We start from the raw sequence: 12,790 nt of genomic DNA on the forward strand, positions 1-12,790 counted from the left end.
CAGCCCCAACTGACAGGCCAGGTCCTCCCTGAACCGGTACACAAGCAGTCCAAGACCAGCTTCGCTCTTATTACGGCTCATAAGTGAGGTTCAGCTTGGTTCCATGGCATAGTGTCCATGGGAACTATGTCTGGGCATAGGCATCACACATAGGACATCACACTGAAGGCTATAAAAAGAGATGGATGGAATGCATGTTCACAAATCAGCTTTTCTGTGTTAAAATAGGCAAAAGGCAGCCAGGCACAGTGACTGCAGCACACTGATATGTTGCGCTAAAGTGATGGTCACAAAAACACCATTTTGTGCTTCAACAACCATGACAGAAAGCTGTGAAAGGGTTCAAATAGGGTCTTCATTGGGAAGGTCACATTCAAGATAAAAGGTCACACTGGGTCATAACAAAATGAGAAGGGAACATGTAGATTATCCAAGTCAAAAATCTCAAAACAATAGGGCAATAGGGACTTCTACAAAGAAGGTTCATCTGAAAGGTAAGTGAATGCAGAGAAGGATGCAATATGACCTTCAACGGTTGAGCCAGTGAAAAAGAAAACCATAAAACATCAGAAAGGTGTGCTTTCAAAGGATCCATGCTCTCATTTGCGCACCAAACACAAAAGTGTTCCACCGTCTGGCATAAACCAAATTTGTGGAGAAGTGAGGAGCTGACAGAATGAAGTCCACAACATCCAGTGGCAGGAGAAAGGAGCTCAGATGGCAATGTCAATCACCAGTCATGAAAGTGTAGGCTAGGGAGCTTGGGGTGCATACCCTGCCCCTGTGATTGGAGCAGGAGATGTGCTCTTAGAAAAAACTGGGCCAGAAGACACTGGGAGATTTTCAGACCAGTTTGGGCAACAGAATAATATGAGCTTGGTCTTGGTGCTGCTTCTGGAACATTTGAGGAATCAATGAAACAGGAGTGCATAATGAAGTAGAAAATTCCACGTCAACTGAAATGCATCCTTCAAGGGCACCTGCAGCAGAAAATAGAAGGCACAGAGATGTCAGCAAACTAACCAAGACTGAAAACCTGAGCCCCCTCCAAGACCATTGAAACCCATATTCAGTATATCCCAAACCCTCGGAAAGGATGGAAGGCTCAGAGAGATGTTGCGTCCAGTACTTCCCCTAAGAAAAGGAGGTGCTAATAAAGCTCTGGGTGCGGCTTCCGCCAGTTGAAAACCAGAAGTTGAACAAAAGAGAAGCTAAGGCATTTAGGTAGCCTGGCACCAGCTGTGGTGAGCATGCCTTGAGCAGGCAATCATCCAGGTATGGAAACAGGTCCACAACCTGCATAGATATGCTGCAATCACCACCTTTACCCTGGTAGAACTGGATGCTGATATTATTCCAAACAGGATAACTGCAAACAGTAGTGAATGGAGTTTGCTACGAACCACAGGTATCTTGTGTAACTGCAGGATTGGTATGTGGAAATGTGTCTTGCAAGTTGAAGGGACACCATTCAGTCCTCTGCTTCTAGCGCCAAAAGTACCTGAGCCAGGGACAACATCTTGACCTTTTCCTTTTGCAGTTAAAAGTTTAAGGCCCAGGATTGGATGCAGACTGCTGTCCTTCTTGCAACAAAGAAGTACTGAAAATAGCACAGCTGTCCAATTTCCTCCTCTAAAACATAAGTCCACTTCTTCTTTCTGCAAAAAAGTCTCCCGACTTCTGTTTAAAATTCAACTGTGTTCCTTTCAATGAAGGGACTGAGATGGGGGTGGTGAAATCTGAGGAGGGGCTTGTTGGAAAGGAGGGGAACATTCTTATTCGATAATAGGAGGTCCACTGCTCCATCCTACTGGCCTACCAGGCCTACAGAAAGAACAATACTCTCTCACAAGCTTGCTGCACTTGTTCTTTCATGGGGAACTAAAGCAGTTTCCTGGAGTAGTGGGGGAGGCAAGAATGAGAAGAGTGAAAGTGATTTGACTGATGGAACGGCTGATAGGGCTTGCTCTGGAAATAGGAAGTCCCTTTGAAAAGCATCAAAACGTTCTACCTTGTCTGGGGGAAATCAAATCATGGGCTAGAGATTCCAGGCTCAACAATTGGGTAGTCACTTTACCAGTCTTAAACCACTAGAGGGCTGAATCCACTTCGTTGTCAGAGAGGAGAGAGCCATCAAATGGCAATTGCACAACACTGGCTTCAATGCTGCCTGAGAAGCCAGAGGAATGCAAACATGCAAGAGCTACGGAGGTCTAACAGATCTGGCCACCAAATCTATGATGTTCAGGTATGCTCCAAGAATCTGTCTTGAACTCCGGAGACCTCCTGACAATTTCCACAAATCGGACCTTCGGGTGGTCAAGTAATCTGGTCACCACCATGCCCCCAAATTACCAGAATGCATGGGCGTATCTAGAAAGAAGACAGCTGAGAACGCCTTTCCGCCCAAAGCCTCCAGTTTCTTAGATTCTCTTTGAAAAGGTGCCATGGGAAATGCTCCCTGGTTTAGCTTTATGCAAGGTGAAATTTGGGCTACAAAGCTCTTTGGCAAAGAGTGGGAACAAAGTCTGAATTTCCTGGTTCTGGCCTACAAAGGCAGCCAAAAAGCCCGCTGTTCACCAGGGCCAATGTCGGCTTGCTTCATGCAGCTTTGATGGGCCTCATTACAGTGTCATTAAATGGCAGCAGTGGTTTGGAGGCCACAGATTCAAGTCAAAGTATTTCAACTGTAGAAGTGGTAACTCTATCACCTCTGCCAACTTCCTCAAAAAAATCCTAAATAAGGCCATCTCAGGAGATGCAGACCCTGCTTATCTAACTCTGATCAGGTATCAAGGACACTGCACTCTGTACAGCTAAACAGTCTGCAGTGCCCAAGCCTACAGGAGGGAGCAAGTTGCTCAATGCTATTTACCTCGTCATGTGAAATCACTAGTGGACATTTGACTTGGATTCAAGAAAGACCCAAAACATCCTTCTTTATCTGCCAGTATTCTGACCTTGGTTCATGCCCAGGTTGGGCGAGTTCCCTTTACATAGACTCTTCTGCTAAACCTTATGCCTCGCTTCTAGACCACATGAGTAAAGGCTTTGTTTGTGGGGATGGGCCTTGAGGTGGGGCAGAAGCCAGTGGCTGCACTGGAATTCATTTCAGAGGGCAGAGGAGCCAGCACTGCAGCCAGGGGAAGAGCTACCATCAGAGTAGTAGGACCTGAGTGGACTCCAACAAGTGCCAGATGGAAGCCTTGTGGAACGGTTTTGGGCTAACTAGTGCCTGGGGAAATCCTGCATACAGTATCTCAAATGGTTCCATGGGACACCAGAGAGAACCACAGCATTCTTAAAAAACACCATCCTAGTGTGCAGGAAATGTGCTGAATCTGCACCAAAAATTTCGGGTAAGCCAGTATATGTGCAGGCATTACAGTTAGAGAACTATCCACCAGCTTCAGACGAGAGGACTACTCTGACAGAGGTGGATGACATCAAGCGGACCTACCCCATTGGCAGGAGCGGCATCTCGGGGAAGAGTCATCATGTCCTCTTATTTTTTTGCTTTCTTATCTTCTCCTTCGAAGAGTGAAGTAGAAGAGCATGCCTTTGACCCTGACCTGGAACACGACTGACACTGAACCCAGTGCTCATTGCATACATGCCTTTAATAGCGTGCTGCTCTTTAATTGCCTTGGTATGCATGAGTACGCATTTGCCAGGCAACTTGGAGTTGTGCTTCAGCCCCAAACTCCACAGGTACACCTCTTGGGGGTCCCAAATGGACATAAAGTCTATGACAGGAGCAGCAGGTCTTATGCAAAAGCAGAGGATTCTGTGTGTCTATGGCGCCGAAAAATGGCAAGTGGTGTCATAGCCGGGTTGGCGCAATTTGGCTCCATTGAGATCATGTTCACACTGCAACTGACACAGAGATGGAGCAAGCACCATTTACCTGCACATGAAAGCTAAATTCAAAAGGTGAATGAAGACCTCTCAAGTTTCTCAGGTCCATGTGTGAGTAGGGGATCAGTACAGGTTTTACTTTCTATTAAGGCACATGTGGTTCTGAAGTTATGACTGGATAAACAAGACTGCAAGTACCAGAATACAAATAAACCTGAACAGCGCTTCACACTTTGGGCTGGGAAGGTACCAGAGCTGTTTTAAAGTGTCTTTATGGGAGGTCTTTTGCCTTTTGTTTTTATTTTATTTCTTTTATCCCCTGCCTTTTTTCCTGCTCCACATGAGACATCCAGGTCAGGGTGGCCATCTCACCTGCAATTGAATACTATATTGGCAGCAACCGGGAGTCGGCTGAGACAATAGGAATGCAACAAATGCGGTCACGAGGGCAGCTTTCCACATCTCTTCCTTCTGTAGTTCTCCCCTTTCTTTGTCTTCAAGCAGGGGCTACAGTGCTTACGGCAGATAAAACAAGCAGACGGTACCAAACCTACTGAGTCATCATTGGACAAGTGAGCTAAAGAGCATCAGATTCCTGACGTTTTAGTGAGGGTGAAAAAAGGAAATTTGCAGGTGTACACAGTAGAATGTGGGGAGACACTGGCAAATTGAGTTGACAGGTATGTTATGTCAATAAACCAGCCAATGACACCGGTTAGACAGACTGGAAGTTTTGTTTAAATGGGGCAGAGACATGATAGTATATATGGTCCGTCCATAGATGTGGTGAGTCTGCAAATATTTTGACTTGGAAGTACATCTGAAGTAGAGGCTCGATCCATCTGCTCAATGGGAATAGCTGGTTCTGGAAAGAGGGGGCTGAAAAGGAACAAAACAGCTAACGAGAGAGTAGGAGGGAACCTTTGTAGAGCATCATGGGTTTTGAGGCAGTCTGGAGCTTTGAGAAGGAGGTCCAAATACTCCTTTTCCAGTTCCGTAAACTGCATGACTGAGTAAGTGCCACGTGATTGTCTTTATTTCTGCAGTTCGGTGCAACATTTGGGATATCTAGTTCTGGAGAGAGGCAGGAATGAGACATGGAAAGGCACGTCCTGTGCACAGGTAAATCATGTGCATTATATGTAAAGGCAGAGAGCCATGCGGGGCTGTGCACTGAACACAGACACGGTGCTGTACCCATGCCAGGCCCTGGGTTTCTATCCGTGCATACACTGCAGTAATGGTTTCTGTATCTGCAGCCTTTGTGTTGAGCTGTGATGTATTTTATTTTAGGTTTCTTGCATTTTACGTGACGGGCAAGGGTTTTGAATCCCATCAAGGCTACCTCCACCGTTTAATTCTTCTGAATATCGAAGAAATGGGACAATTTAGAGCAGCAGTTTACACCTGTTGTTTGCAGCGGTTTGACATACTGTAGAAAAACACTATTCTTTGCTGCTTCCACAGAGCCACCCTGTGCCTTGGCCTTATTCTGCTGCACACGGTAGTGCCACATACACCAGCCTCCTCTCTGTTACTTTCGCACAGCACATCCTTCCCAGTACTTTCTGACTTATGATTTATAGTGTGCCTGCTGATGCATGCTGCATTCTTGCTAACCCGAGCAGAGCTGTGTGAGCGGACATGCATGGACCTGTGGACGATGCTGGAGGTCTGTGTGGTAAGGATTGACTTCTGGCCATTATGATGCACTGCTGCTCGCCATGCCACTCTGTCACCTTTATACCTGCTGTTTGGTGTCGTGCACTGTGTAAACAAACATTAAATAACCAGCACGAGCATGAGATCAGTGGCACGCTTGGTCTTGTAACCGGTGTGCCACACGAACTCTCCTGAAATGTTTCCCTAAAACCCTTGAAAATCAGGAAGTGATAACTTTGTCAGAAATCTGCAGACATGAGATATGGATTGTGGTGGTTTCTGTTTTCAATTGCCTCTCGACCCTGTTCTGCAGAAACAGCCGTTGTGTGGGGTGATACCCCTCACATTAGGGTAGTCTCCAGCTTAGAGAACCCACAACAGAGGCACAAAGAGGTGTGAACTATCTACACTTTCAGTGAGCAGGAAGGAGACAAAATGGTGATTTTACATTAAAAAAAACTTTGTCACTGAACAGAGACTGCAACTCCCTTCACCCCTAGCATTCATCAAGGGGCAGTGCAAAAGGAAGACTAGACAGAAGCCACTCTTAACAAAAAGACCTAATCGAATTTCTACAGGAGCCTGTTCTCTTGTGCTCACTTCACAAGGCCTCCTCCCTCCTGCTTCTCTCCTGATACACTTCCACTGTCTGGGTAATACATCACCCCCAACTTGTGCACAGGAACACATTTTCCAGGGTTCCGAAGCACACTGAACAAAGTGTGTAAGAAAAGTCCACAATTCACAAAGGCATGTTTTTCATCTTGACATGCTGTTTATTTTCTAGAAAATTATAAAATAGATACGAGAATGACTTCGCCAAACAGCAGCCGACATACGTTTTGTCCCATGGACTTTTTCAAGGCAGCAAACATGTTTATATAACATCCCATATCAATCTAAGTGAATCGTGTCACAAAATAAAGCTAGCATTTCAATAAACATCCAGTGACACCACACTATTACCATCATAGTGTCGTGTTTACAGATACAAAACCAGGAGACATAGATCTGTATCATAGTTCGTGCAACCTTTAAAAAATACAAAAACAACCGTAGACAACAAAAGTGTTCAAAACAGAAACTGGCTCCACCGATAAAACTGTGCCACCCTTAAAGTCGCTGTGGACCGATAATACACCCATAGGGTGAATAGAACGCAGCAATAGAGGTGAGAAAATAGAGTAATGGTAACCCGAAAACTTATACACCAAGAGAAGTCGAGCAATTACCTGAAACAATGAGTAATAAGTCAGGAAACTGTACTGACTTAATTGTTAAGCAGACGTAGGAACAGGACAAGGACTTCAAAATGGAACCCTCAGGCTTCCATCACTCTACTTCACCTAAACCTACAATACATATACTACAATGGCCACATACATAAACACACAACATATACTTTAACAGGAGTAGGTAACAGGATATAAATCTGAGCGCACATTGGCAAGAAGCTGTCAGTAGTATTAAATAACTCATTTTTAGTGAGTGAGTGCGTGAAAAAGAAACTTCACTTACTGAATAGTGAGAGAAGATCTTTAAACAAGACTTACTTTTTTCGGCACCAACTCCCGTTGTGCAGCATATATCCCCTCTACCAAGGTTGGGTACACCAGTCTATGTTTAAAAGAGCTGTCCTAGGCGTGGCACACAGCAGGCTAGGGTTCTTAAAGTTTAAATGACGCGTACACCAGCTTCACATGTTTAAGCTAGCTGCCATCGATATGGAGCACTGTTTATAATGGTTTTTTCTACAGCCAACATTCTCAGAGTGCTTCCTATCTCAGAAAGGCTTCTCCCACTATACCCCTAAAATCCTGCATGAAAATTTGACCTTAACTTACTTTCGCTTCATTGCTCTCCTTGCTTTTTCCAGAGTGACCCTCTTCTTACCTTCCATCCTCTGCATGTCTATGAGCATAGCCTCACCTCAGCCTTATGTCTGTATCCCTTAATCCTTCTTATTGTAATTCTGCAGTTGGCTGATGCCTTGTTTCATAGATCTCAACCTCTCCTTTTTAAAACCCTATTGAAAACCCTAACCCAGTAATCTAACACTACCTAATCTCCGTCAACTATTCACCTGAACCAGAAACCACATAGCCCCCCCACTAAGGATTAACTAGTATTAGTATAATCTATCATTAAGTGACTGGAGTATTTGCATACATTTGTTTTCATGACTGATCGTAATAACCAGTAGATTAATCGCTAACCTTGGTTTCCGGAGTAGCGTGCAACTCGTCATAAAACGCTTCAATGCCTCGTCTGGGATAGTAAGCGCTATATAAATACAATTATAATTACCTGCAACTGGTGGCAAGACCGATCAACCTAAAAAGCAATGCATTACCCTGACTGTAAAAAGCTTGTTTTAGCATAATACTAAATAAATAAAAAAAGACTACGTCTACCTATTTCAGCTCAAACAGAAAATCAAAAAAACAAAAGCTGCTACAAAAAAATCTTTAGAAGTAGTCAAGTGCTTTACCCTTACACAACAGAATGCTGACTGCGGTCACTTCTCCGCCCACACAGATCGGAAGGCAAGATACTACTAGTGTGCACTAGAAGCATACGGCTGGTAGAGAGCATAGTGTATAATATGGATCATTTTGCAACAACAAAAGCTTTGTTTGTAAAGTACTGTGGCAGTTGGCTGCAGAGCTCTTAAATTCCTCTGCTTTACTGTGCTGATTATCACCTTGAATTCTGGGTCATGCAGCTTGAGACAAGTTTTTCTGGGATGAAGATTTCACATCCCTGAGGGCAGTAACCTCATCAGTCCAGCAAAGCCCTGTGAAGCCCTCTCACTCGTGAAGAGAGGGAGCAACACCAATGGAGTCAACCCTGGATGCCAGAAGTTTAAGTCTTTCAAGTGCCTAGGGCTGACTGCATCAATGACTCCTCGTCACACAGTGTGGTGTAAATTGTCTTCATGTATGAGCTTGTGAATGATGAGTATGAGTGATTCATTACCAAGGTGTACCGTCAAATATATATTGATATATCCACACATGTGATAAGCAACTTCTACACCGAATATTACAAGACAATCATATTGTGACACAGATCAAATAACTTACAGTCTTTAATGAGCCATGAAAAAGTCATTTTCACGACGAAACACGTGTCGGCTGTATATACATGGATTGGTACAACGTTTGCTGTTTTCATTGAATACCCAAGAAGAATAAAGGACTTACATTTGGAATGCTTGGATGTGCCGTGGTTCTTTCAACTTAATTCATTCATTGTGGACCTTCGGGATCACAATCTACACACCTTGTGGCTGGGTGTGGAGCCACTCTGGCACTCCGTATACTATATATGTCTAACTGTCAATAATATGTACTGTTTTGGATTTTAATACCAGCGAAGAAGAAAAATATTTTTGGAAGTGCGCACCATCTTAGTACACAGCCACTGGCTATCTCTATGTTTACATAAGATAACCTTGCTGCCCTCCCCTCGCCCCCACCAGTTCTTTTTTTTCTGCGAGATGGGATGGTTTGAGTCCTGCTTTTCTCAAGTTCAGAGAATTCCTAACTTGGTGTCTGGTCATGTTGCAGGCATGCTGTTTTTCCCTCCACTCGGAAGTCTTTCTCCTAAGGTCCTCTCCTTAATCTTGTTAACAACGTTAGAACATGGGAAAGGCCATAAATTCGGGTTTAGGAAACAGAACAGTTTGTTTAATAGATAAGTGTCAATTAATTTGATGAATGCCAGAAAGTGGCGTTATGAAAATTAAATTACTTTTCCAATTTATAAGAGAATATAGTGGGAAAGGTTTTTTGGGGACTACGAGAAAGAGAACCCGAGTGATGGTAATGAAGAAAATCTGCAAACTCAAGACATTCTTTGACTTAACCTTATTTCTATCAAGTGTTGTCAGAATCCCATCTAAACAAATAGATCACCTTTTCGAATGTTTAACTAGTAAAAAGTTATCTATGCTTGAAGTAAAACCAGCTTTTTCTACGTGACTTTCTCTTAACTGCATGTATATTACTACCTTATAGACTTAGGTATTTGCTGCTGCTTTCTCCTCTCTTAAAACCTAAACTCTGAAACACATACTGTAATTTCCTTAAACTGGGCCTAATATATAATAATACATTAATACTGGAAAGACATTCCAATATGCCTCTGCTGTGTCTTCGTATGTTCAGATGCAGCATGACAATACATGTAGTGATGGGTTTTCTTTATCATGCAGAAGGTTAAGCAAATAGTCTCTGTAAAACACAGTTTTACTGTACCTTGTTCCCATTGTTATACATGGCCAGCATGCAAAGGATGTGGAAACTATGAGCACACTGCTTCAGCTTCCCCACAGCATAAGGCTGGATAGTCTTGCTCTCCACTGCATCGCTGTACCCGGAAGGAGATGCCAACTTTTCCATGCAGATTATGCAGTCCTGGACAAAAAGAGATCAAGAAGGGTGGCCAGTCAATGGGACATAATATGAGAGCTGATGTTAATAAGAACAATAATACAGTGGTACTGCTGGCAGCCGACCTAAGGAAATTGCACCCTGTCCCTGAGGTGCACCGTACTCTTCACTGGCTTCATGTCAAGAAGAGAATACAGCTCATGGTTCTCTGTATCATGCACAGGTCCTTCTACACTAATGGCTCCAAACTGCTGTCCTTGTTGATTACAATAGACTCTGCCCAGATCTCTCAGAATGTCCACCGGGCTCCTTCTTCGGGCTTCCCAATATTGACATGCTTGCTCTGGAGGAAGATCTTTAAGAATTCTGGGACCACACTTTGGAACAGTCTGCCACTTGAGCTCACACAATTTTGTAAACTACTTAAAACAGTCCTTCTCTGCCAAATTTTTCATATATATGCCTTGATGTCTCTTTCTTTGTTTCTGTAGGTCTTTTCCTGTTGTACTAGCATTAGAATGCCTACTAGTTACAGCTGCACTTTCAAAATAAATAATGAGACCAATTACGTAGTACATATCACACAAACCTATATTAAAACGGGCTGCAACCCCTCATTTTCATGAAGAAAATAAATATTATTATTTTTTATGTTCACTGAACAAAACAGAGGTAGCAGGGACATTATAGTTAGGCTGATGTTTTGCCCATCCAAACCCTAGAAATTCAGCAGTTATACTTATGTTAAGAAACTAAAACTCAATGCCTAAAGTTACTTAACGGCATGAGTTACAGTTTCTTCAGATAAGTATAACTATAGTTATAACTGCTGAATTTCTATGGTTTTGTATGGATAAAACGTCAACCTAACTATAACCTCCCTGTAACCTTTGTTTTTTCAGTCACTTTCTATGTTTTTTTTTTTTTAACATAAATATCTAATCACATATGTTAATACAACCACTGCCATGCGCCCTGGTGGTTGGCCGCAGGGCCTGACCTTCGACCAGACCCTGCAGCCAACCCCTCCGCATGCACCCAACCCCACGCGGAAAGGTATCTGGTTTGTGAGTAGATTTTATTCATTGCTTTTTGGATCCGTGGATCCTCTGTAGATTTACACAGAGGGGATGGGGCTGCGCTCCGCACCATGGTGGATCTACAAATCGGTCACAAAAGAAAAAAAACAAGGCAATTTTTCCCAGATCCCTCCATCTCTCCTATGGCGTCAGGATACCTGAATCCTGACCCCTTATTTCAATTTTTAGGTGTTTCTCCTCTCCAGCCCAATGCGACAAAAAAATGTCAGCCACATCTTTCCTTTCAGGTTGTGGCCAACCAGGGCCTTGTTTTTACCCTGGATCGGTGGATCCTCCGCCAGTTCTCTCTATACATCTATATTTATTTTTACTTTACTAACGCCAAAACTACTGAAAGGATTTACACTAAGAAAAACACGTTTTGGGACCCACTGTCCCCATTTTGCTCAGCCACCACTTGACAAAACACCCTGAAATTTTTCACACAGAAGCTAGAGTGACTGGTCTACTAGTTTTGAAAATTTGTGAAGATTTGTCAAACGGCATCAAAGTTATAGGCAAAACAAAAAATGCTTTTCCTATGGAGTCTTGGTCCTAACTATAACTATCTACTGGCTACACACACACAGAACCCCCCTTGCGCCAACCTCCCCATCACCAGATATAACATCACAGTAGATGGGGTATCATTTTAAATTAAGCAGGCCTATTGAGTTTTGTCAGGAGTCATCGGATAAATATATAAGGCAAGCCTATTGATTTTGTCAAGGGGCCAACACAAATATATAAGGCAAGCCTATTGGCTATGTCAATGGGTCAACATATTAGAATATAAGGCAACCCTATCAGCTTTGTCAAGTGAGTTATTAAATATATAAGGCAGGCCTACAGGCTTTGTCAAGGAGTCACATCAATACCAAAGACAATAATCATATGTTAAAGGCAATCATTATCAATATATTCATTGCAATGTTCACCAAAAATCACTGTCCGCAATATATCTTAAATAAAGAACTAAAATTCAAACTATTATGTGTCAGAGTCTTTCTTTATATCAGGCCACAAACTGCAGTAAGAAGACCAACCACTAGGGGTCCCTGCACTCCCAAGCTGTAGAGCAAAAGCTCCTCCTGTAGGAATACTTGAAATAAAGGGAACATTTTTCCTAAGGTCATGCATCATAGGACCTGGGGGACATTAGCTTAAATTCCTGAATCAATCCTTGGGGGAGGGGAGGCAACACTCCAGAAATATGTGGGTGTGCCCTTGTACCTCCTTGGGGTACCACAGGGGGAGAAATAGTACGTAAATAAGCCCTTGCAGGACATTTTGGGACACTCCAGCTGGAGCAGTAAATATTTTACCAGCGAACTCTCACGCTGTGCAGCTCTGTGCCATGTGTTTCCCTTTTTTTTGTCTGGGTGCCCTGTCCCTGTGTGCTGGAGTAATTTTCTTCTTCTGTTCCTCAGCGGGAGAACAGTTCTTCACTTGCTCATTACTGCACTGGGCCCAAAAATGGGGCCCCTTTGCCAAGAATGAGTCTGGGGAGGGGACCCCCAAATACGTATACATATAAAAATGGTCACCATGCACTATTTCCACAAGGGCCTGGCCAGGTCCCAGGGGGAAAATATTTAAAAGTGAGCCATATTTCTATGCGCTCCATTTTTATTTAGGAGATCAAAGGTCAAAATCTTTAAAAAGCTGTATCTCAGGCCCTGGTGGGCTGATTTAGGTGACCTTTTGCTCATTTAACTCCTGGTCTACTCACCATGAACAATTCCAACAGGCCTCCTTTCCTACAAAGGGAACTGGTTTTACTGGCTCCCTGAT

The 12,790-nt window shown here is 43.3% G+C and overlaps 1 protein-coding gene across 5 annotated transcripts in view; it reads right to left on the reverse strand.

Moving 5' to 3' along the window:
* Positions 1 to 12,790, reverse strand: part of DTX2 (deltex E3 ubiquitin ligase 2) — a 357,713-nt gene that overhangs the window by 76,391 nt on the left and 268,532 nt on the right. For all 5 annotated transcript variants that reach the window (XM_069226713.1, XM_069226715.1, XM_069226711.1 and 2 more), the window contains one exon: positions 9,783 to 9,941. In XM_069226713.1, the coding sequence (XP_069082814.1) occupies positions 9,783 to 9,941 (159 nt within the window). The remainder of the gene's footprint in view (positions 1 to 9,782; positions 9,942 to 12,790) is intronic.

This window comes from Pleurodeles waltl, chromosome 3_2, assembly GCF_031143425.1.
Source record: "Pleurodeles waltl isolate 20211129_DDA chromosome 3_2, aPleWal1.hap1.20221129, whole genome shotgun sequence".
In the NCBI taxonomy this organism is placed as follows: domain Eukaryota; kingdom Metazoa; phylum Chordata; class Amphibia; order Caudata; family Salamandridae; genus Pleurodeles; species Pleurodeles waltl.